We start from the raw sequence: 26,945 nt of genomic DNA, 5'->3' as shown, positions 1-26,945 counted from the left end.
AGAAAAAAAACATACAGATCGACCATCAGTCCTTTAATAGACCACTAGACTTTTTGGGTTAGCTTCGGACTGTCATTTTTATGCGACACATAAGCTCTATAAGGAGAAAGCCCTATTAGGGCTTTTCAAAATTAGGATCTTTTCCGTTTGTGCCCCCTCAGCTTAATGGGCGCATATTACTTTCACCCCCCAGATGCAATATTTGGGGGGGCACAAACGGAAAAGATCCCAAAATTAATATTCGAAATCAAAAACTCAAGACTCTAAAATTCAAGAATTAGGGCATATGTTTGGCACTACTTAGATGCACACTATTGACCTTTAATAAGTAAATGTTCATAAAATTTAAAGTTCCATAAGTTCAAAAGTCATTTTTTTGAGTGACGTAAGTCATTGAAAAAGTCAATTCCAAGAAGTCACGGTAAGACGAAACAAAAATCTGCTAGTAAAAAACATAGCAGGACAAGTCCTGAAATACAATTCATAAAGAATTGAATGAAAAACTTAGAAGTACTCTACCTGACCAGCAGATCATTTCAACAAGGCCAGCCTAAACACAGACAAAATCGTCTCAAAAAAATTAATACTAATCGCAACCTCCGAGGAAACGTACCATTTTTTAAATTGCATTACTGTCGATGCATAATAATATTAATTTATTATTGTGCTTTTTGCGTAATGCAGTGGAACAGCATTAGACATTAGACCACAGAATCCTGTTCTTAGCTGCCCTTTTGCTTAATATCAGACAGATCTTTTGATGAGCAGCATTGCTCTTTTCGATGAATATGGCCACTTTTTCGAGTCTGGAACTTGAACGTTGTACCATCATTGCTGCCAAGATTTCTCAGACTATGGTCAACCCGGAGCTATGGTTAAGTGAGAGCTCCTTCTCACATAGACAGCTTCCAGCAGGCAGGGGATTGAACTCACATTCATCGGCATGTCAATCACACACCTTACCTCTACGCTATCACACCACGGAAAAAATACAAATCCAAATTCTCGATCTTTTCCGTTTTCGCCACCCCCCATCTTAGTGGGCACATATTATTTGCACCCCCAGGTGCACGTGCTTAATTTTAACATTATGATATGCTTTGTAATGGCGCGAGTTCTGTAGTTGGAGGGGGGGCCGTAATTGGGGGGTTCACAAACGAAAAAGATCCCAAAATTTTCAAATGTTTTTATGAACACCTAGGGAGCACTGAAAGCACCGCAATATGTTTCCAGTATTGCGGAGGTTGTTTTTAAATAGTGATTAAAACGATTTAATTACTGATTTTTGAATTACATGATATTTTTACCCAATTTGACAGAACACCTCCTGTGGTCATTCAAATCGAGTTTCGGTTTCGCCCTTTTCAGATCAAGTGAGCGTAGCATGTACAGCACAGCATCAATGGCAGTTAAGGCTATTAAAAGAAGGAAAAGGAAGGAGATGGAAGAGAGGAGGCGAGAGAAGTGTGAGAAGGCACTTGAGATTGCAGTCTATGCTGCGTCCCCACTTTGTGTTGTCTGTGCCACAATGGCTGTCATAGAAGGTCAGGGTTAAATTAAAAAATCACACCCCTGATGAGCTGAATACCAATTGTTCAAAGATGAGATAACGTCATCGGCCATTAATCTACATTTACATAACTTGCTACTTTTTCATTCCTCATTAAATTAAAATATCCTTTTGACCAAAATTACTTGTTTAAAGCAAAAAAAGGTTCTCTGTAGTAAACTACGAGCTATCATTGCAGTACTATCACCTGCATAAAAATCCCGATACCCCTTATAAACTGACAAAAAAAAACAATCTGATAAGTGACATCCCTTTTAAGTCATAAAAATAATTTCTGATCGAACACCAAAAAAGGCCGGAAAGGCCAGATTGCCGGAAAATAGCCGCGATAGTAGCTTGTGGCGTTACATGAATTGAAAAAACTATAGAAAAAAAAACATACAGATCGACCATCAGTCCTTTAATAGACCACTAGACTTTTTGGGTTAGCTTCGGACTGTCATTTTTATGCGACACATAAGCTCTATAAGGAGAAAGCCCTATTAGGGCTTTTCAAAATTAGGATCTTTTCCGTTTGTGCCCCCTCAGCTTAATGGGCGCATATTACTTGCACCCCCCGATGCAATATTTGGGGGGGCACAAACGGAAAAGATCCCAAAATTAATATTCGAAATCAAAAACTCAAGACTCTAAAATTCAAGAATTAGGGCATATGTTTGGCACTACTTAGATGCACACTATTGACCTTTAATAAGTAAATGTTCATAAAATTTAAAGTTCCATAAGTTCAAAAGTCATTTTTTTGAGTGACGTAAGTCATTGAAAAAGTCAATTCCAAGAAGTCACGGTAAGACGAAACAAAAATCTGCTAGTAAAAAACATAGCAGGACAAGTCCTGAAATACAATTCATAAAGAATTGAATGAAAAACTTAGAAGTACTCTACCTGACCAGCAGATCATTTCAACAAGGCCAGCCTAAACACAGAAAAAATCGTCTCAAAAAAATTGAGAAACTAAAACAATCAAACAAACTAAATAGAAAAAATACTCATTACTAAAACTCTTGAAGCTTTTTCCCTTAGGCAAAACTTCAACCCTTTAAAAATACATGTTTAAAAAATAAGTTCGAAACAATTTTTTGTTTTTGAAATCGGTCCAGTATTATATCTGCATGACCTGAAAAAATTAATTGGCCCTTGAAGATCGATTAACTCAAAAATGACCGAAAAATATTTAAAAAATTAATTGAAAGTTTAATAAAATTTTGCTGAAAGTTGTGATCTTAATATCTTCAGAATCATTTCTGTGTCTCTAGAGGCTATCCACTAACTCGATTCCAAGCATTCAAAAATTCATTGGCTCAAAGATCGATAGGCAATATTCTTTTAGGAAAAATCTCAAATTTCAAAATAGAAATTCGTTCTATTAAAATGTTGAAAACCGCTCAATTGCCCCCTAGCGGCTATCTAATAGCATTTTATGAAACCTTGTATGAGATCAGTTGGCTACTGAGGCAAGAAAAACTGAATATAAGACAAATGTTTTGAAAAAACTTGAAAAAAATTGCAAATTTTAACAAAAAAATTTCTAAAATTCGAAAAGCTAAATTGTTGATAACAAATCCATTGAAGCCAACAACCATGCAGTAACTTTTAATCAGGCCGAATAGGTTTTCTGGCACTTGAAAATGGACAAATATCAATAATTGACAAAAACTTTAGGAAACCTTAAAAAAAATTGCTAATTTGAAAAATTGCTATAAAAACATGCCAAATTTCGAGACATTAAAATGTTGAAAACCAATCCATTATCACTAGAAACCATGCAGTGCTCTATTGTCAAACCACAAAGGACATTTTCTGGCCACTGAAGCTGGAAAAACTTAAAAAATGACAATAATTTTCAAAAATCTTGAAAAAATTGCAAAAAATATTTTGCATATTTGTATTTGTAGTACCAAAAAATAGAGCTCATAAATGGTCATAAGAAGTTATTTTGTCTCGCAAAAGGCCTTCATCATTTGTCAAAAACTTCAACGTAAGACTAAAACAAAGAAAAATTTTAAAAAATCAAGAACATAAAAAACATTTTGAGCCCAAAAGCTCCTAAAAATGACCTTTTAACTTTTAATTAAGGCCATTCAGGCAGCTGCACCACTCTAAGCACTTGAAGGACTAATGAAGCTCACTTTGGGCCTCTAATGAAACTTAATGCCCGCTGGGCTTTACCTGTTTATCCCGTTTTGAAAGATCAAAGTCATTGAAAAATGTGTGAACACATCTTAAAAAAACACAGCGCCCCAATACAATTCAAATTCTTTGTATTGTAAAAAAAAAATTAGGAGAGCTATAATAGCCGCCTAGAATTGAGGACGCGGCTATTAATAATGTAGTTTTTTACAGGCGTGACTAAACTAGAGGAGTGTCCAATTGAGCCAATGATTCCAGTATTTGCTCTGATGTTCGGATGTTTCTCTGCACTAATTCACACTCTAACTTGGATATGGTTAGAACATCAGAGTAATTTTTATAATAGTTACTAGTTATATCGGGTGCAGATTATGCAATAAGAGAGCCCAAAAATTTCCATTTTGATATAAAAATTGAGATTCTCCGATAAAATGTTGACAAAAGTTGTTAATAGACTAATTAGTATGATTTCTGATTCAATGATTAGTCAAAAAGCAAGTAGGTGCTTATAAAAGTTCAATTAAATTTAAACAAAAGTTGCTATTGATTGTTTATTCAGGTACAAGTTCGAATACGATACCAGTATGAAGGGAAAAAGCAACAGGAAGATGAATTGGCTAGAACTGACTTTGATTGTCTTACATAGCATTCTCTTTATTTGGATATTGCAGGTTATTATTTGTCTAATTATTAGACCGATGCGGATTAAGCAAAACAAAAACATTTGCCCTGAAATTCACCCTCCATTTTCTTGAACGAGCCAACACCCAATGCCAAAGCACCCAAAATATACCAGACATTTTATGTTAGTAGATTATTTAGCATGCCTAGGGGAGATAACTTATAAAACAATGTCTATCAAGTTTTAAATGTAGTTCATTTGGTGCATGTAGTTATATTCCACGTATCACTTTTTTTCATCCCTATCAGTTTTACCCCTACTATTTAAAATTGCTATTAACTCTACTTATTTCACCTCTCTGTCGTTTCTTCTGCAACTGTGGTATATTAGAACACGCGCATCACGAAGAGACACGCAGCAAAAATAAAAGTCAAACTGCCGCACGTGAGAAAAATTGCTCTCAAGAGCCATAAAGCCGTTTGAACACCCATTTCTCACTTAAAAGCAGTTTAAAAAAGTCACACCCTGAAACTACTCGTTTTTTGATCGCAACGGTTACTACTCCATTGATATTAAAAACATAACCGACTAACGTCGGGCGAATTGCTCTCAAACGACCGGCGAGCGGTTGGCTAGGTCAGTAGCTAGCCACGGGGGGGGGGGGGTGGAGCCAATAGTGGGGGTGGGGGGTCAACAAAGGGGGTGGGGGGGGTGTCAACCTCTAAGAACCGCCCCTCACACCATAAGTATAAGTATAAGTCTCCAAGACAGTTTTGAGCTGAAACAGACCTGAAAGGCTCTAAGAGCACATAATGCCCGCTGGGCACTACCTGTTTATCCCGTTTTTGAGGACGAAAAGTCAAAAGCGTCAGACGAAAAATTGGTCAAGCGAAAAATCGCATAAAAAAAAGACCGACAGGACTAATATAATTGCTACAAACTTCGTTTGAGAGCAATTAATCCAATACTCAAATTAACTTCATATTGTCAAGAAAAAGCCGCAAAAAGTGTGCAAACAGATCTTAAAAAAGAGCATACAAATGTAATTCAAGTTCTTTGAGCGGCAAAAAGACTTTTGTTCTGAACTATTTTTAAAGCGAATTATTTTTCGATGTCGTTCTGCAGTTAGACATACTCCTGTTTCTTAACGAGGGAATGCAGGGGCTAATATCAATACTAATGAGCATCAGAGACGCTAATTAAGACCTATACGAACAAATTTCAAGTAGCGGCCTTCTTAAATTGGGCTTTATGAGTATATCCCGTTTCTATTTCCGATTGCATTTCCGGTATTAAATCAGTTCATGTTAGATTGTACTATTAAGTTGAACATACTGTGACAGACGGTAAAGCGAAGCAATTTTTCTATTCCGTGAAGTAAAAAACGTAGCAGGACAAATCTTGAAACATAATCCCCATCCACTCTATTAAATGAAAAGCTGAAAACTACCGTACCTGAACAGCAAACCAATTGGAAAATGCAAGCCAAAGAGACAACCAGTTTTCCAAACTCAGAGAACATCAAAAATATAAGCATTAGTAAAATTCTTGAAGCTTATATCCTGAAAACAATACTTTTGCCTTTTAAACATACTCAGTAATATCACAAAAGCTCTTATAGAGAATTATTGGCCCTAAGCATAGAAACTAGAACCAAAAAACGTTCAGAAAAATTGAAAAAAAAGCAAACTTTGTTGAAGAGGCGCTGGAATTTGTCATGTTAATATCTTCAAAACAAAACATTTGATTTTAAAACTAATGACAACCCATTTTGCAAGCCTCTAAAAATTCAATTGGCTTCTAAAGACTGGAAAACACAAAAAACACATGAAAAATTTTGAACTTAGAAGAAAAATGCAATATAAGAGACGAACAACTGAAAACGACAAAAAATATTCAAAAATTAAAAAAATTGTAAAATTTCTCAAAAACTTTAGAAGATCCTGATTTTACCCTAAAAACATTTTCGGTAACTTTAAAAACTAACCAGTAACCTATCGTCAAGCAGGTAAAATTAAATTGGCCCATAAGCATCGAAAAACGGCCTCTAAGCACCTAGGGCATCGGCAAATTTTATTAAAATTCGTGATATTATTTCTTAAAAACAACCGTAGTGCCCCTAAAAGCTATGCAGTAAACTCACTCAAACCCCAGAAAAATTTTACTGGAACCTGAAGATAAAAAGTCGGATTTGACAAAAATTTCCAGAAAACTTATAAATTACAAAAGAATTGGAAGGTCGCTAAAATTAGTGGTATTAAAATCTTCGAAACAATTCTTTGTTCTAGTAACTATCTTCAAGCACCAAAGAAGCTTAACAGGCACCTAACGATCAAAAAACTCAAAATTGCCAACAATCGTCATTTTGAGTGTTAAATTTTGCATTGAACTATACATAAAAAACTGCTTTTATTCAAACTTATATCATACTTGGGTTTACATTCAAACAAAATGATAAATGAGATTTTGACCACAAATCAAAATTTTTCCTACAAAACTCGCTCGAAAACCACTCGCATTATACAAACAAAAACCTCAAAAAGAAATTCAACTCGGACATCTCTGGGTTATCGCGGTAGAATTTTGATAAATTTTCTACTGAAACAAAAAATACTACCTGAGCTTGAAAAAGTAACCATGTCCTGTATAAAAATTTTAAAAAAACTAGTCAATACACTTCAACATAGCTTGATAATACAAAACGACACGCTAAAAAAAACTTGTCTTCAAATAAAATCAGGGCGTTTAATTAGGATACGTTAGTATTTGCAAGCGTCCACTCCTGATGAAGTCTGGATTTATATATTTTTAATAGTGGATTCTGCTGTTTCCACAACTTCTGAGTGCTATATAAATATACAGGAGAAAATCATATTCAAATTCAAAGAGTGATATTCAAAGTCCTTTGTTATCATAAATTTCATCGCCCCATTCATCTACAACTCAATGGTGATACAATTAACAATTGAGGTCACGCGCATAAACGCACCAGGAGAGCGACATGAACAGAAAAATAAAATTGTTGTTTGGAGATTTTCAGGGTGTAAAATGTACAATAAACAGTAGCTTCAGATGACGAAACAAAAAAACAAGATCAAGCAATATAGCATCTCTCAGCTAAGAGCTTTGCAGCTATCATATTCATTGAAGGGACCAACTGAATTGGTCAAGTAAAACTCTTTCAAAATGAAATAAAAAATGAAAGCAACTGTCAAAAATGAGCCAATTTGGAAAAATTGGGTACCAGCAGTAATGGTCACTTGTATTTTAAAACGTCAGGTTCGATTCAAATCTTTCAATCTTTCAGAAGAGTCAAACATATCCGAATAAGGTCGCACGAATTGCACTCAAACGTCAGCGAGAGGTTGGCTTCGGTAGTAGCCAGCTGGCGCTTAGGGATGCTAACATTTAATGCATGGGTGAGCCGAGTGGCGAGCGAGATGGGTCAGACACTCAGAGCGAGGGGGGTCAGACAAATTCATGTTGAAAACACTTTTTACAACATGAATTTATGTCTTCTGAAAACAGTTTAGGTGAACCGCATACGCAGATTTGTAAGGATTAAGGCTCTGAGAGAGCTGCTCAGCCATTTCAAGACCTCCGGGCTGTACATATTTATCCCGTTGTTTAAAGGAAAAGGACAAAAAAAGCGTCAGACAAAAAATCAGTCAAGAAAAAATCGAATAAAAAAGACCATAGGACTTATATAGTTGCTACAAACTTCGTTTGAGAGCAATTAAAAAGATTATGATACAAAAAAAAACAACCAACTATGGACTGTTGTTGATATTAGCTAATTATTATTTGAGTTACGGGGCTGCAAACAATAAGTGATCCCAAACACTTAGTATCCAATTTTTTACCAAGAGCGATGAACAAATTGTGGGTAACCTTCACATAAGATATCAGAAATCGATCTGTGAAAAAACATTAGTGCTGTTTACCAATGATATAAACTAGAGAGAGCAACGAATCCCACAACTGCAATTCTTAAAAATCAATAATTTCTTTGGCATCTAATCAGCGATTGATTTTAATCATAATGTTATGTTTACAGGGACTGTTCTGGACTTTCTACAGGATAGACGAGCTACAACTAACCGGTTAGTCCTTGAGAATAATATTTTACGGCAAGCACCAGTGATCGAAAAATGCCACCCACGAGGAGGTGGGGGTACGGTGAGGGATAGGAGTAGACGGTGGTAAGGGGACTCGTAATTCTCAAAAAGATGATTTCACCCTGAATTATACCATCGGTTTCCAAAATTGCACTAGAAGCAAACTAAGTGTTTTTCAAAAGCTACTGCAAAATAAAGTCATCAAAAAATCTCCACTGAGCTCACAAAAAACTAAATCAGCTTCTTTCACGTGCGGCATTGACAATTAAAATCATTCATGGTTCACAACAACTCGACCGATCCAATTAAATTGCAAAATTACTCAGTGAAGCTGCACGTTTTTGACAAGCATTTTCACTGCCAATACTATATGAGCTCCCATTACAATTTGAATGATCGGAATGCAACGATTGACAGAAACGATAGAACTTTAATTGCTATAAGTTCTAGAAAAATGACAAGAGTACTATATGATAAATTTGAACAAATTTCACGTGAGACTCAACAGTGTTCAATGTGAAAAACTGACAAAATTTTTTCTGGATTTCTCCTGTAAATACACTAGTTAGTTTTCTAGAGCTCAAAATCCATCGTTTTGCATTAAATGTATACAAATTTCACCGGAAGCAGATATCGGATTGGTAGTAAAAATTCTCTTCCAAAAACAGCACTCTACAACGTGATTATGTGATTTGAATGAACGTTTACTTTTGTTAACAAGTGTATGAAACAGATTATCACCCCCAACTACCCTTCCTTTCGTAGACTTATATATTCATACTGGTTTGCAAAAAAAACTACAAGACCAATACTCTTCTTAAGGCCGTACGAAAAATTTCAACTTTATTCTATATTTGATAGTAAAAATTAGGATTAACTCAATGTGGACATAACATGACCCCAAAGTTGCTATCCACAAAAAGGTTACTCTATATTTACCCCCACAATTATAAAACATAGCTGGCAGATTGCCAGAAGATAGCCGCAATAGATCTGCAGTCTCAAAAAGACAGTAGACGAAAGAGACCAAAAAAGAAACTTTTTATTAAATGCTGAGATGTTATATTTTGATCAAAAATTTGTTTTACTTGCTGTTGCTCTCAAAACATAGCCGGCAGATTGCCGGAAAATAGCCGCGATAGACGCTTGGGGCCTTCCATGATTTGAAACAACTAAAGAGATTAGATAGACAGATCGACCACCAGTCCTTTAATAGACCACCAGAATTTTTGGGTGAGCTTTGGACACTTTATGAGACACATAAGCTCTATAAGGAGAAAGCCCTAACAGGGCTTTTCAAAATTAGGATCTTTTCCGTTTGTGCCCCCTCAGCTCAGTGGGCGCATATTATTTGCACCCCTCAGATGCACGTGCAATATTTTTTACATAATGACTTACTATGTAATGGCCCGTGCTCTGTAACTGGGGCACAAACGGAGAAGATCCCAAAATTAATATTCGAAATCAAAAACTCTAATAATCAAGAATTAGGGCATATATTTTTTGGCACTACTTAGATGCACACTATTGACCTTTAACAAGTAAATGTTCATAAAACTTAAAGTTCCATAAGTGAGTTCAGAAGTCATTTTTTTTGAGTGGGGTAAGTCATTAAAATGTCAATTCCAAGAACTCAGGGTAAGACGAAACAAAAATCTGTTAGATGAAGTAAAAAACATAGCAGGACAAGTCCTGAAATACAATTCAAGGAAACGAATGAAAAACATAGAAGTACTCTGCTTGACGAGCAGATTAATTGAAAAATGCTAGGCAAAACACAAACAAAAATATCTCAAAAAATTGTGAAATTAAAACAGTCAAACAAACTAAACAAAAAATAATCATTGCTAAAACTCTTGAAGCCTTTACTCCAAAGACAAAACTTGATCCATTTAAACATACCTATTCCAAAAATATGTTCAAAAACCAAATTTTGTTTCTGAAAACCGCCCAGTATTTAATCTGCAAGACCTGAAAGAAATTTCATTGCCCTTGAAGATCGATGAACTCGAAAGAGACGGAAAAAATTTTAATGAATGGCAAATTTTAAAGAAATGTTGCCGAAAATCGTGACAATAATATCTTCAGAATCGTTTCTATGTCTCTAGAGGCTATCCAGTAACCCAATTTAAAGCGTTAAAAAACGCTGGCTCAAAGATCGATAGGCAATAATTTTTAAAAATTTCAAATTTCAAAAAAATAGAAATTCGTTCTATTGAAATGCTGAAAACCGTTCAATTGCCCCCTAGTAACTATTTAATAACACACTATCAACTCCTGGATGAGGTTACTTGGCTACAGAGGCAAGAAAAACTGAATAAAAGACAAATGTTATCAAAAACCTTGAAAAAAATTGCCAATTTTATCAAAAAATTTCTATCAAATTTTATCAAATCCGAAAAGTTAAGTATAAAAAATTCAAATGAAATAAACAATTATGCAGTAACCTTTTTAGCAGACATTGGAAAAAGTTTTCTTTGGCTTTTGAGAATGGACAAAAATCAAAAATTGACAAAAAAACTTAAGAAACCTTTAAAAAATTGCAGATTTTATCCAAAAAATGCTAAAATTCGAGACATTAAAATGTTGAAAACCAATCCATTGTCACTAGATACTATTCAGATCTCTATTATCAAACCATAAAGGAGATTTCCTTGCCTCTGAAGCTGGAATAACTCAAAAATTAAAAACTTTTCAAAAAACTTGAAAAAAATTTGCAAAAATTAGTATCATTTTACTTGTTTGTATTTGTAGTACTAAAAAATACAGCTCATAAAAAGATCATAACAAGTAATTTTGTCTCGCAAAAGGCCTTCATCGACTTTTAAAAACATCAGCCTAAGACTAATCAAACAAAAAACTATAAAAAAAATCACAAAAAAAAACGAAAAATTGCACCATTTTGGCCAAAAACTCCTAAAAATGATCTTTTAACCCTGAATTGAGGCCATCCCAGCAGCAGCGACACTCTAAACGCTTGAAGCCTACAAACGTCCACTTTGGGCCTCTAATGAAACTTAATGCCCGCTGGGCTTTACCTGTTTATCCCGTTTTGAAAGATCAGTCATTGAAAAATGTGTGAACACATATTTAAAAAAAACATAGCCGGAAGAATTCCGGAAACGACTCGAAAGAAATATTGCCCATACTTATGATTAAACAACTACAACAACTATTGTGAACCCCGAACCTCCACAAATGCCATGGGAATTTACGAAATTTGAGGATGAATAGAAACGGCATTCAAAAACCAAAAACAAATTGAAAAAAAAAACTAGGAAAACATCATGACTTTTTTAAATAGTACAAGGAAACATAAAGCAGAATAAAAATCCTTTGCAATTAGAGCAAAGAAAAGCTTCCAAAACAATGGGCAATTCATAATAGGCTAGGAAACTTTTCTAAGGATACCTGCAAAAAAATAAGAAAAATGGTTTAAAAATTCTCAATTTTTCTGTCATTTTTGCTAAAAAAAAAGATTTAAACCAAAAAAACTTTAACCAATTAGTATCTGGATATTCTGTAAGTAACAAGCTTCTATTCAAATCCCACTTGAAGCATTAAAACAGAAAAACAGGCAAAAAATCATTAAAAATCATTAAAATTAAAGCAGAACTGATCAAAAACCTCCAAATTAGCATTAAACTCAAATTAACTAATTGAAATCTTCAATTCTTATCTAAACAAGCCTAAAAAAGACAATATGATAATGAAACCTCATAACCATCAAAAGTTGCTAAAAAAACTGCTTTTAAAAGCCGCACGTGAACAAAGAATTTCGCTCGCTTAGAGAAAATTTTTTCACACATCAATTTCTCGCTCTCTCAAAAACACCAGTATGAATAAAAACCACTCTCTTTTCGATCCGTTCTTCACTTTTGTTCAGCACCAAAATCACTCCAAACTTTTTCACGCGTTACATTTCCCGCTTCAAAAATCACTCCAATAAAATTCATTAAAAAAAACATAGCCGGAAGAATTCCCGAAACGACTCGAAAATTGCCCAAAATTAAGACTAAACAACTACAACAACTATTGTGAACCCTGAACCTCCACAAATGCCATAAAAAATTCGAGGAAGAATAGAAACGGCATTCAAAAACTTAAAATAAATTGAAAAAGAAAACTGGAAAAATTTAACGTCTTTTTTAAATAGTACAAGGAAACATAAAGCAGAATAAAAATCCTTTGCAATTAGAGCAAAGAAAAGCTTCCAAAACAATGGGCAATTCATAATAGGCTAGGAAACTTTTCTAAGGATACCTGCAAAAAAATAAGAAAAATGGTTCAAAAATTCTCAATTTTTCTGTCATTTTTGCTAAAAAAAAATGATTTAAACCAAAAAAACTTTAACCAATTAGTATCTGGATATTCTGTAAGTAACAAGCTTCTATTCAAATCCCACTTGAAGCATTAAAACAGAAAAACAGGCAAAAAATCATTAAAAATCATTAAAATTAAAGCAAAACTGATCAAAAACCTCCAAATTAGCATTAAACTCAAATTAACTAATTGAAACCTTCAATTCTTATCAAAACAAGCCTAAAAAAGACAATATGATAATGAAACCTCATAACCATCAAAAGTTGCTAAAAAAACTGCTTTTAAAAGCCGCACGTGAACAAAGAATTTCGCTCGCTTAGAGAAAATTTTTTCACACATCAATTTCTCGCTCTCTCAAAAACACCAGTATGAATAAAAACCACTCTCTTTTCGATCCGCTCTTCACTTTTGTTCAGCACCAAAATCACTCCAAACTTTTTCACGCGTTACATTTCCCGCTTCAAAAATCACTCCAATAAAATTCATTAAAAAAAACATAGCCGGAAGAATTCCCGAAACGACTCGAAAATTGCCCAAAATTATGACTAAACAACTACAACAACTATTGTGAACCCTGAACCTCCACAAATGCCATAAAAAATTCGAGGAAGAATAGAAACGGCATTCAAAAACTTAAAATAAATTGAAAAAGAAAACTGGAAAAATTTAATGTCTTTTTTAAATAGTACAAGGAAACATAAAGCAGAATAAAAATCCTTTGCAATTAGAGCAAAGAAAAGCTTCCAAAACAATGGGCAATTCATAATAGGCTAGGAAACTTTTCTAAGGATACCTGCAAAAAAATAAGAAAAATGGTTTGAAAATTCTCAATTTTTCTGTCATTTTTGCTAAAAAAAAGATTTAAACCAAAAAAACTTTAACCAATTAGTATCTGGATATTCTGTAAGTAACAAGCTTCTATTCAAATCCCACTTGAAGCATTAAAACAGAAAAACAGGCAAAAAATCATTAAAAATCATTAAAATTAAAGCAGAACTGATCAAAAACCTCCAAATTAGCATTAAACTCAAATTAACTAATTGAAACCTTCAATTCTTATCAAAACAAGCCTAAAAAAGACAATATGATAATGAAACCTCATAACCATCAGAAGTTGCTAAAAAAACTGCTTTTAAAAGCCGCAAGTGAACAAAGAATTTCGCTCGCTTAGAGAAAATTTTTTCACACATCAATTTCTCGCTCTCTCAAAAACACCAGTATGAATAAAAACCACTCTCTTTTCGATCCGCTCTTCACTTTTGTTCAGCACCAAAATCACTCCAAACTTTTTCACGCGTTACATTTCCCGCTTCAAAAATCACTCCAATAAAATTCATTAAAAAAAACATAGCCGGAAGAATTCCCGAAACGACTCGAAAATCGCCCAAAATTATGACTAAACAACTACAACAACTATTGTGAACCCTGAACCTCCACAAATGCCATAAAAAATTCGAGGAAGAATAGAAACGGCATTCAAAAACTTAAAATAAATTGAAAAAGAAAACTGGAAAAATTTAATGTCTTTTTTAAATAGTACAAGGAAACATAAAGCAGAATAAAAATCCTTTGCAATTAGAGCAAAGAAAAGCTTCCAAAACAATGGGCAATTCATAATAGGCTAGGAAACTTTTCTAAGGATACCTGCAAAAAAATAAGAAAAATGGTTTAAAAATTCTCAATTTTTCTGTCATTTTTGCTAAAAAAAATGATTTAAACCAAAAAAACTTTAACCAATTAGTATCTGGATATTCTGTAAGTAACAAGCTTCTATTCAAATCCCACTTGAAGCATTAAAACAGAAAAACAGGCAAAAAATCATTAAAAATCATTAAAATTAAAGCAAAACTGATCAAAAACCTCCAAATTAGCATTAAACTCAAATTAACTAATTGAAACCTTCAATTCTTATCAAAACAAGCCTAAAAAAGACAATATGATAATGAAATCTCATAACCATCAAAAGTTGCTAAAAAAAACTGCTTTTAAAAGCCGCACGTGAACAAAGAATTTCGCTCGCTTAGAGAAAATTTTTTCACACATCAATTTCTCGCTCTCTCAAAAACACCAGTATGAATAAAAACCACTTTCTTTTCGATCCGCTCTTCACTTTTGTTCAGCACCAAAATCACTCCAAACTTTTTCACGCGTTACATTTCCCGCTTCAAAAATCACTCCAATAAAATTCATTAAAAAAAACATAGCCGGAAGAATTCCCGAAACGACTCGAAAATTGCCCAAAATTATGACTAAACAACTACAACAACTATTGTGAACCCTGAACCTCCACAAATGCCATAAAAAATTCGAGGAAGAATAGAAACGGCATTCAAAAACTTAAAATAAATTGAAAAAGAAAACTGGAAAAATTTAATGTCTTTTTTTAATAGTACAAGGAAACATAAAGTCCAATGACGTTCCTTTGCAATTAAAGCAATGAAAATCCGGCAAAACAATGGGCAAGTCATTGTAGGCTAAGAAACTTAGGTCTAAGATTAAAAAAAGAAAAACTGCGAAAAAAAATAAGAAAAATGGTTTAAAATTTCTCAATTTTTCTGTAATTTTGCGAAGAAAAGAATGATTTACACAAATAAAACTATAGTCAATTGGTACTTGAACATTCCTTAGGTAACAAGCTTCTATTCAAATCGCACTTAAAGCATTAAAACAAAAAAAGAGGCAAACAATCATTAAATTCCGTCTAATAATCGGCAAAACTGATCAAATACCTCCAAATTAGCATTTAACTCAGAATTAAATACTTGAAAACTTCAATTCCTATCGAAACAAGCCTAAAACTAATACAATATCATAATCAAACCTCATAACCATCAAAAGTTGCAAAAAAAACCTGCTTTTAAAAGCCGCACGTGAACAAAAAAATTTGGCTCGCTTAGAGAAAATCTTTTCACACATCAATTTCTCGCTCTCTCAAAAATAGCAGTATGAACAAAATCCACTCTCGTTTCGCTACGCTCTTAACTTTTGTTCAGCCCAAAAATCACTCCAAATTTTTTCACGCGTTTCATTTCCCGCTTCAAAAATCACTCCAGTAAAATTGAAGAATTCCGGAAATGACTCGCAGTAAAAATTCATTTAAACGCCATCCAACTACTCATCAAACAAAACGTGCCTTCACTAATTTATGATTATCTTGAAACAAAACCATGAAACAAAAAAGTAAAAACAATAAAATCAAATCTGTTAAAATATGATAAAAAATCTGATCAAATTTTGTTATAAATTAAGATCCCGAAAAAACTATCTCTGCCAAAAATAACTTCATCAAAACAACTAGTACTTACAAAGACACTTATTCGAATTTTGAAAAAATACTTTAGGCTAATTTATGAAAAAAAGCTCTCAAAAACAATTTTCACTGAAAAACTATAAAAAGTTACTAAATTTTTTAATATTTCAAAAGCATATAAATCCAAAGAAAAATTCCCTTCGGCCAATAGGGTATCCAAATGCTCGCAAAACATTAGGCAGGTCATAATAGGTTAAGAAACTTAGCTAAAAACAGAAAAAAAAACGAAAAACTGCAAAAAATTAAGCAAAATAGTTCCAATTTTCGACGTTTTTTTGTCATATTTCTCAACAAAAAAAAAAGATTCTTACCCACAAAACTGTAGCCAATTGCTATAAAAAAATTGCTCAAGTAGAAGGGCTTTCTTCAATACCCATTTGAGCCAGTAAATCAAAATAATCGTAAAAAAAACGAAATTAGCCCGAAAATCAGCAAAATACATTAAAAACCTACGAATTATCATAAAATTCATATGAAGTTCCAGAAACCTTCAAACCACTACCGAAATCAGCCAAAAATTAAAACCAAAATCATAACCAAACCTCTTAACCAAAATGAATGAAAAAAACTGCTTTAAAATGCCGCACGTGATCAAAAAAATTTCGCTCGCTCAGAGAAAAATTTTTCACACATCAATTTCTCGCTCTCTCAAAAACAGCGGTATGAACAAAAACCACTCTCTTTTCGCTCCGCTCTTCACTTTTGTTCAGCACCAAAGTCACTCCAAAATATTTCACGCGTTTCATTTCCCGCTGAAAAAATCACTCCAATAAAATTGATTAAAAAAGGACTTCTCCAATACTCCTCTTCGAGTCGTAAAAAGGACTTCCCCAATAGTCCTCTTCGAGTCGTAAAAACACAGCACCCCAATACAATTCAAATTCTTTGAATTGTAAAAAAAAATAGGAGCGCTATAATAGCCGCCTGGAATTGAGGACGCGGCTATTAATAACCTTCAATTAGAGTGACACACGCTCATTTGACCTAGTAATATTAGAAAAGACACTGTGTGATAAAATAGGTACAACAAATCAAATTCTACGCATTGTGGGCACAGCGCACAGTTATAGCCCTCACTTTAGCAAAGATGAAAAGGATGGCTTAACATCTGCCCAGAAACAAAACAATTTAAAACTTTGCATTGTTGTTCTAGTCGCGGCTCTTGGAAATGATGCAATTTCTGAACTCTACTGTGACTGTATTCTGTATTTCGTTGCTGTCGCATTTCCGCTTGGACATCTATTGATGGTCTTTCTGATTCTTCTTCCCAAAAAGGTCATTATTATTCTTCATTATTATTGTTCCGACTCCACTTGTGGGGGGAGGAACTATATACTAAAATGGTTTTTTTTGTTCAGACAATTTCGGCCGATCGATATATTCATCGTAGAGAAATGTGAGTGCTATCATTAAAAAGCTCGTCTAGCGTAGAATTCGAAATTAAAAAGATTTTCGTATTTTTCGAGGAGTTATCGAAGCTCAAAGTTTTGTGTGAACATGTGGTATTTTGTTCACTTTTACCATGATTTTATTCAATTTAGCGTAATTTTTGTTCAAATTCAGGCTTTCTATAAAAAAATTATTTCCAAATGACATTTCATGCTGAAAAAGGAAACAATTTTGTGTTACCAGTAGACCGATAAAAAGGCTAAATCTGGTCTCCTGAGGAAGTTTACTATAAAAAAAAACTCCAATTCAATTTGAGAGCTGTTTTTTTTAGAAAACTTTTCTTATTTATTATGATTTTTTTAGTCACTTAAAGACTTGTCATTTTTATAGCGAGGTTCCTTTAATGATTAACCTCATTTACACTCAAATGATACCCAATGAATAAAAAATTCGTTTTCAAGGCATCGCTCATGATTTTTTTGTGTTCGACTCTGAGCTTTAGAAAATTTAAATGAAATTTTGATCTTCTTTTTGAGATTTTACTAAATTTTGGGAATCCAATTGCATAGATCTGCCAACTAAAAGTTCAATCGGCTTTCTAATGTGCATTAGTTAAACCTATATAGCGCTTTGAGTGGACAGCTAAGGGCTGTCAAGACTTTAAAAAACAATTTTTCAATTTTTTTTTTCGATTAAACGATATTAAACTAATTTTCATGAATAGTAAGTCAGTATCAGTAATGACAGGACCCCCTTACTTTTTACTGCAACAAAAGTTAATCTGGTAAACGGTTTTATCTGCTATTTTCGATAACACGAGTTTTCGCAATTTCTGAAAAAAATTTTGTTTATTTTTTGTAATTTTGTTTCCCTTTGAAATATTCTCTCATTATCTTCATATTGGCAGTTCCCATTGTCTTAAAAAAGACGTCTGAAGGATAATAGACAAAGTTTTCAGAGAAGAGATTATGGTTAAATGGCTTCGACACTTTCTTCTCAAATTTCTTCTGCATTTTTTGGTTTTTGCCTGTGTTTGTCGTTGTTTTCATAATCCTAGGACTTATTGCGATGTCTTATTGATAACATATTGGTGACAAACATCCATATCATCCCATCGATACATAAGGTGGTGTATTTTTGTACTTCCGTTGAAAGTTCTTGAATTTAATGGCTGTTAAGACTTTTTAAATTAACTTTTTAGAATTTTTTTTGGACATTAACCAATTCTAAATTTATTTTCGTGAACTGTAAAATAGTCTCAGAAACAACAGAATCTCCACCTTTTCTACTACAACTAAAATGGATCCGGCTAGTGGTTTTATCTTCTAACTATTAATTTTATGACTTCGATGCCACGAGTTTTCATTTTTTTTTAAATTTTTTTGATACTTTTTTTGTAATTTCATTTTGAAAATTTATCGCATTATCCTAAAATTGACAGTTCTCATTGAATTAGAGAAGGCGTTCAAGGGTCATAGATAAAGTTTTCATAGAAAAATTCATGGTTTAAATGGCTTCACTTTCTTGCACTTTTCTACTGAATTTTTTGTTTTTGCCTGCTTTTGTTGTTGTTTTCGAAACCATAAAACCTATTGTGATGTCCTATTGATGACATAAGAATGAAAAACATCCTTAACTCCTTATTGAGGCATAGCTTTGCGTCTTTATTGACTTCCGTTGAGAGCTATTGAATTTAATGGCTGTAAAGACATTTTAAAAAAATCTTTTTTGGACACTAACCATTATCAAATTTATTTTCATTTAACTGTAAGTCAGTCTCAGTAACAACAGGATCCCCTTCCTTTTAACTGCATTTTAAAAAACTGGTAGATTGTTTTATCTGCTAACTAATGGCTTTATGATTTCGATGCCACGAGTTTTCATAATTTCAGAAAAATTTTTTGGATTTTTTTTGTAATTTCGGTTTCTTTTGAAATCTTCTCATTATCCTAATATTGATAGTTCCCATTGGCTTATAGAGACATCCAATGGATCATAGATTAATTTTTCAGAGAAACGCTTATTGTTTAAAAGGCTTCGGCACTTTCTTCTCACACTTTTCTTCTGAATTTTTGGTATTTGTTTTTGTTTTCATAATCATAAGACTTATTGTGATGTTCTTTTGATGACTTTTGATTGACAAACATCCGTGCCTTCACATTGAAGCATAACTTAGCTTAATTTTTGTCTTCCGTTGAAAGCTAATGAATTTAACGTTATTGGTATAACGGGTTTTTTCAAAATTTCGCGGTTTTATTTTTTGTTTATACGTGTTGATTTTTTGAAGTCATATAGTTAAAAAAGAAAAACGCCATTTCTGCTAAAAACTTATATGAGATAAGAAAATTTTGTACCAAAAATTTTTTTTTGTATTGAATTCGACACTTTTCTCGCTCGAATTTTTTTAATTTGCTATTTTTGCCTGGTCTCATAGGCTTCTAACTGAGGATTGAATGAATGATGTTGCTCAATGCACACAGTTTATAGCGAATAGTATTAAAATTTACGATATTGTTCATTCTCAAACATTTTTTTATACATTTCGGTTTTTGTTCTGTTCGTCAGCTGGTAATTTATTCACCTCATTGAGAGGTTCCGTCCAATTTCCTGTAATTCAAAAACTATTTTTTTCATTGATGTCATGTCGTAATTCATGTTTTGTTTGTTGGACAATATGCGTTTTCATAAAATTTTGTGAGTGGTCAGTATTTGTGTTTCTTTTTCTCTTTTTTTTAACACATTCGCTGAAAAATTTTTGTTCTTATTTTGGCATTTGTTTTTTTTTCTCGTAGTCTTTTTATTGGCAGATATTGTGAGCGCTGTAATGAGGCATGGTATTATGCAATTCAATTAGTAGTTGGGTTTTGTAACAATTTTTTTAAACTCAAACATCTATTTTTAATTATCTCATCATTAGGTTGATAATTAGGTAAAAAATGTAGACGAGCTCGGGTCGGAACATCATGTGCGAACACACATTAAAGAGCATCCTTGTTATACTTAATGCTCTCTCCATCTTCGTTCTTTAAAATACGTCCAATGTATCCTTGATAGCCGTTGAGAGGCTGGCTGACAGCGGCTATTAATTAGCTTATGAATATGTTACTTTAAAGAGCTTGCACTCCTAGCGTTCTGAAATTGAAAAATTAGTAAGAGATCATTTTGTATGCATTTTTAAAAACAATTTTTCAACTTTTTATCATATATTTTTCTGTCCATAATAGATTATAAGCATCAGTGAAGATCTATACCCTCCTTTTTGAGCATTGAAATTCAGTTGATTTGTCCATTTTTAAATTTATGCAATATTCATATAATTGAAATCTATATGTCATACTTATCGATTGAAATTATTTACGAATTGCACAAAACCCTTTTTCAATCAATCCACAAAAATTAACGAGTTCATGTTATCATTCCATCAATCGTTTAAAAGATTGTTATTCTGCGGTGCAAATTCAAATTTTACTCTAGAAAAATTATTCCTACTTTTCTGTGCAGAATTTGTCAAACAATTTCTCTCATGCAATAATAAGAGAGATTCAGTTGTAGATTCTATCACGTCAGACAGAGGCAGAACTAAGAGCACGGAGGGAGGACGAACCAGAAATGATCTATTACGAAGATCTGTACTACTTGCCAGAGGACAATATGACACTGGCTGAGGACATTTCTGTGAGACAATCGGCAGTTATCAACGACAGCAGACAAGCCAACAGTAATTCTGGGTCAAAGTAAAAAAAAATCTGAAAAGAAAGAGGAAATCACGGCATCAAAGAACTTTAGTAAAAAGTCCTACGAAAAGTACTAAATTGATTACAAATAGTACAGACTGGACTGGAAACTTTCTTGTGATAGATAGTGAGGAGAGAAAGAAACATCATCCCGTAACAATTGAAAAATGCAGCAGTACTCTAAAACTGTAAACAGGCGCGTGAACAATAAATGACGAAAAAGACGAAAAAATCCAGATTGCGTCAAACAGGTCAAAACACAGAACAGTTAAAGACAAGTCGTGCGAATAATTGTTTGAGAAAGTTTAAACATACCCGGCAGATTGCCGGAAAATAGCCGCCGTTGATTCCAATAAGCATGATTCGGATTGACAGAATAGATTTTGAAAAAAAAAGATTTTTGTACAAAAACATTTTTTAAGTCCGATTTAATTTGATGGCATTTCGTAGTTGAACATAACGTACTTCTGTTTCTTAGAGAGAGGCTACAGGGGCTACTATCAATACCAATAAGCATTAGAGATGGTAACTAAGACTTATAGGAACGACGTTCAAATAGCGGGCATCTAAAATTGGGCTTTATGGGTTTATCCCGTTTCTATTTCTGACTGCAATTTTTATACTGACTTTGTTCATTTTGAATTGCTTTGCTGAGCAACTGATGCTCAAAATCACTTTTAGCAGAATGAGAGAAGAGAGAAACTAGCCTAGAGAAGTCAAAAAGATTTCACGCAAAATGTTGAAAAAGCGGCAAAATGAGGTCAAGCGAAACATTTTTTTATTCGACGAAGTAAAAAAACATAGCAGGACAAGTCCTGACGTACAATTCAAAGAATTTTCATTGACTAAACAGAAAAACCAGACCTAGAATGGACTAAGAGTGAATTGTGAAAACCATTTTTACAAAATTCTGATAAAATAAGAAAAAAAAACAGAAAATCAATGTGAAAATGCCGCATGTGAACAAAAAAACCACTAACGAGAAAAGAAAATTTAATTCACACAAAAAACTAGGCCTAGAATGAGCTTTGAATGGATTGGGAAAACCATTTAGAAAAAAAATCCGATCCAAAAAATCGAAAAAACAGTAAAAATCAGAGTGAAATTGCCGCATGTGAACAAAAAACCACTACCGAGAAACCGAATTTTTGTTCAAACACCATTTTCTCACTCTACTTTAAAATTAGAGCGAAAAAAATTCACGCCGCAAAACCACTCGCTTTTTCGCTCCATTTCCTGTTTCGGCGTGACCAAAATCACTACTCCAATTTGACTTCAAAAATCATGAAAATGTGTGAACAGATCTTAAAAAAAAAAAAAAAAAAAGACAGCGCCCCAATACAATTCAAATTCTTTGAATTGTAAAAATAGGAGCGCTATAATAGCCGGCTGAGAAGATGAGGCGGCTATTAATAACAAACCTGACCGGAAATATTGATAATATTAATAAGTATTTATTAATCCCGTACAAATTTTGGTAGTTTCCATTTCTATAAAAACAAATTGATAACGAGTTTTTATGCAGACAAGAAAAAAGCAAAAGAAAACGTCATCTAAGTCTCAACTTTGAACAGAGATCCCAATTTGAAATCTAAGAACCGCATTTAACACCATGAATTGATGTATCCAAAAACAGTTTAGGTGATTCGGATACCCAAGAGTCTAATAAACCGGAAGGCCCAAATTGAAATTAATGCTTTACTGAAGTCTTTTATCCTGTTTTTGAGGTCGACAAACCAGAAGGGTCAGATATACGATCGGTAAAGCAAAAAATTGAACAAAAAGACCGCAGGACTAATATAATTGCTACAAAATGGGTTTGAGAGCAATTAACAAAACAAAGAAACAAAACCAAGGTGACAAATTCGAAAATCACCGAAATTAATTGAGGACAAATATTGTCGAAATCATTACAATAGTTAAATATCAACTTAAACCATTAAAAAGACTAACTCGAGACTAAATGACAAGACAACAAAAACTACGAACCGGCAAATATTGCGAAAAAGTGTCAAAGTCAAACGTTAAATACGAAATAAACCAAAAGAATTAATTAACCTTATTTATATGCCTTATTAAACATACCCGGCAGATTGCCGGAAAATAGCCGCCGTTGATTCCAATAAGCATGATTGGGAATATTGAATGAATAGAATATATTGAAAAAAAAAAGATTTTTGTACAAAAATATTTTTTAAGTCCGATTTATTTTGATGGCATTTCGTAGTTGAACATACTTCTGTTTCTTAGAGAGAGGCTACAGGGGCTACTATCAACACCAATAAGCATTAGAGGTGGTAACTAAGACTTATAGGAACGACGTTCAAATAGCTGGCATCTAAAATTGGGCTTTATGGGTTTATCCCGTTCTATTTCTGACTTCAACTTTTTTATACTGACTCTGTTCATTTTGAATTGCTTTGCTTAGCAACTGATTTTCAAATTCACTTTTAGCAGAATGAGAGAAGAGAGAAACTAGCCTAGAGAAGTCAAAAAGATTTTACGCAAAATGTCGAAAAAGCGGCAAAATGGTAAAGCGAAAAAAAGTTTGACGAAGTAAAAAACATAGCAGGACAAGTCCTGACGTACAATTCAAAGAATTTTCGTTGACTAAACAGAAAATCTAGACCTAGAATGGGCTATGAGTGAATTCAGAAAACCATTTTAAAAAAATCAGAACAAAAAAATAAGAAAAAAAACAGAAAATCAATATCAAAATGCCGCATGTGAGCAAAAAAAACCCTAGCGAGAAATGAAATTTTAATTCAAACAAAAAACTAGGCCTAGAATGAGCTGTGAATGGATTGGAAAAACCGTTTAGAAAAAAATCCGATCCAAAAAATCGAAAAAACAGTAAAAATCAGAGTGAAATTGCCGCATGTGAACAAAAAACCACTACCGAGAAACCGAATTTTTGTTCAAACACCGTTTTCTCACTCTACTTTAAAATTAGAGCGAAAAAAATTCACGCCGCAAAACCACTCGCTTTTTCGTTCCACTTCCTGTTTCGGCGTGACCACAATCACTACTCCAATTTGACTTCAAAAATCATGAAAATGCGTGAACAGATCTTAAAAAAAATAGCCGGAAGAATTCCGGAAACGACTCGAAGTAGAAATCTGACTATTCTCACTAATCAGATGCATCACCAGCATAATACCAATCGACAGACATTGTAACCAATTCACAAATAAAAGACTGGAGAAGTGGAAACTTGACAAAGAATAAAAGCAAAAAATAATCTTCTCTAAAAATCCAAACAAATTTCTCTACAAAAAGATAACATGCAGCTTCCCATCCATAACTCACAGAAATCAATTAGTTATATATTTGGCTTGATCAATCGCTCAGCCAGTACTTGCAGAGAAACGTTGGACAACAAACTAAAAAAAGACTAAGAAAAACTCTTTAACGAATTAGAGTTTTGTATAATTTGTTTAAATGAAAACTGCCCTGCAAAGCGTTCAAGTGCAAATTCATAGACTCAACAACTACAAAAATGCTCCTTATTGAGAAAAAGTTAAAGCAAAAAAAACATTAAATTGGAAGAAATAGGCAAAAAGTGGCCAAAATTTGTTCTGATTTACTCGATTTTCTTTAACAAAAACAACTCAAAACTAATATCAATCAAAATGATAGACATCCAAAAGAGCTACAACAACTGAATTCCACTAGAAAACTCTCCAATTTCTATCAAAGGTTGAGGATGAATAGAAACGACATTTGAAACCAAATTGAACAAAAAAAACGAGAAGTAAGGTGTTTTTTTAAATTTTTATAAGAAAAAATAAATCCAAATAAAGTTACTTTGAGCAAATAGAGCAAAAAACTGCTCAAGAAATAATGGCCAAGTCATAACAAGCTAAAAAAATTGTCTACGATTGAAAAAAAAAACGAAAAAAAGCAAAAAATTTAAAAAAGTGGTTAAAAAAATCTCTATTTTTCTGTCATTTTTCGTCAGAAAAAATGTTTTATACCAACAAAATTGTAATCAATTTATATCCTTGATATTCTTTGAGTAACGAGCTTCGATGCAAATTGCACTTAAAGCAGTAAAACAAAACAAAAAGCCAAAATACATTAAATTTCGTCAAAAAATCAGCGAAACTGATCAAAAACCTCCAAATTTGCATAAAACTCCAATTAACTACTTGAAACCTTCAATTCCTTTCAGAACGAGCCCAAATCCAATAAAATATCATAATCAGACCTCATAAACAAGAAAAATTGCAAAAAAACTGCTTTTAAAAGCCGCACGTGAACAAAAAAATTTCGCTCGCTCAGAGAAAATTTTTTCACACATCAATTTCTCGCTCTCTCAAAAACAGCGGTATGAACAAAAAACCACTCTCTTTTCGCTCCGCTCTTCACTTTTGTTCAGCAACCAAATCACTCCAAATTTTTTCACGCGTTTCATTTCCCGCTTAAAAATTCACTCCAATAAAATTGATTAAAAAAAAACATAGCAGGACAAGTCCTGACGTACAATTCAAAGAATTTTCATTGACTAAACAGAAAACTAGACCTAGAACGGACTATGAATGGATTGGAAAAACCACTTAGAAAAAAAATCCGAAAAAACAGTAAAAATCAAAGTGAAATTGCCGCATGTGAACAAAAAACCACTAGCGAGAAAGCGAATTTTTGTTCAAACACCGTTTTCTCACTCTACTTTAAATTTAGAGCGAAAAAATTTCACGCTGCAAAACCACTCAATTTTTTCGCTCCACTTCCTGTTTCGGCGTGACCAAAATCACTCCTCCAATTTGACTTCAAAAATCATGAAAATGTGTGAACAGATCTTAAAAAAAAACATAGCCGGAAGAATTCCGGAAACGACTCGAAGTGAAAATCTATTTAACCGCCATCCAACTACTCATCAGAAAACACTTGCCTCCACTAATTTATGATTTTCTCGAAGCCAAACCATAAAACAAAAAAGTAAAAACAAAAAAAATCAAATCTGTTAAAATATGATTAAAAATCTGATCAAATTTTGTCATAACTTGAGATCCCGAAATAACTATCTCTGCCAAAATTACTTCATCAAAACAACTAGTACTTACTAAAACCACTTAAGTGAATGTTTTAAAAATACTTGAGGCCAAATTACGAAAAAAAAGCTCTTAAAAACAACTTGCACTAAAAAACCGGAAAAAGTCAGTAAATTTCTTAATATTATAAAAGCATATAAACCTAACTATTATAAAAGCATATAAACTTTTATAAACTATAAAAACTAAATGAGTTTTTTTAATAGTACAAGGAAACATAAAGCCGAATAAGGTTCCTTTGCAATAAGAGCAATGAAACACTCGCAAAACAATTGGCAAGTTATAATAGGGTGGGTGAGACACTTGTGTAAGATTAAAAAAAAAGAAAAACTGCAAAAAAATGAGCAAAATGGTTAAAAATTTCTCAATTTTTCGGTCATTTTTCTTTAGAAAAAAAGATTTATACCAACAAACTTAAGTCAATTGGTATCGGACAATTCCTTAAGTACCAAGCTTCTCTTCCAATCCCACTTAGGGCAGTAAAACAAAAAAACAAGTAAAAAATCATTAAATTTCGTCTAAAAATCAGCAAAACTGATCAAAAACCTCCAAATTAGCATTAAAAATCAAATTAACTACTTGAAACCTTCAATTCCTATCAAAACAAACCTAAAACTAATACAATATCATAATCAAACCTCATAACCATCAAAAGTTGCAAAAAATGCTTTTAAAAGCCGCACGTGAACAAAAAA

At 33.0% G+C, this 26,945-nt stretch overlaps 2 protein-coding genes across 7 annotated transcripts in view; one reads left to right on the top strand and one right to left on the bottom strand.

The window, feature by feature from the left end:
* Nucleotides 1–26,945, bottom strand: part of LOC142350566 (calcium-dependent secretion activator 2-like) — a 240,494-nt gene that overhangs the window by 89,034 nt on the left and 124,515 nt on the right. The window lies entirely within an intron of this gene.
* Nucleotides 1,253–26,945, top strand: part of LOC142350568 (uncharacterized) — a 50,412-nt gene continuing 24,719 nt past the window's right edge. The window contains exons 1-6 of one of the 3 annotated variants that reach the window (XM_075402424.1): nt 1,253–1,544; nt 3,914–4,016; nt 4,260–4,371; nt 8,380–8,425; nt 17,227–17,348; nt 21,015–21,770. In XM_075402424.1, the coding sequence (XP_075258539.1) occupies nt 1,295–1,544; nt 3,914–4,016; nt 4,260–4,371; nt 8,380–8,425; nt 17,227–17,348; nt 21,015–21,200 (819 nt within the window). In that variant the 5' untranslated portion in view covers nt 1,253–1,294 and the 3' untranslated portion in view covers nt 21,201–21,770. Of the gene's footprint in view, nt 1,545–3,913; nt 4,017–4,259; nt 4,372–8,379; nt 8,426–17,226; nt 17,349–21,008; nt 21,771–26,945 lie in introns of those variants that run through there. The other 2 variants (XM_075402425.1, XR_012760883.1) reach the window with 2 other exon arrangements.

Source organism: Convolutriloba macropyga, chromosome 12, assembly GCF_964194025.1.
Source record: "Convolutriloba macropyga chromosome 12, txConMacr16.3, whole genome shotgun sequence".
Taxonomy (NCBI): domain Eukaryota; kingdom Metazoa; phylum Xenacoelomorpha; order Acoela; family Convolutidae; genus Convolutriloba; species Convolutriloba macropyga.
Note: the sequence above shows the minus strand (reverse complement) of the source record. Positions and strands in the feature narration are given on the sequence as shown.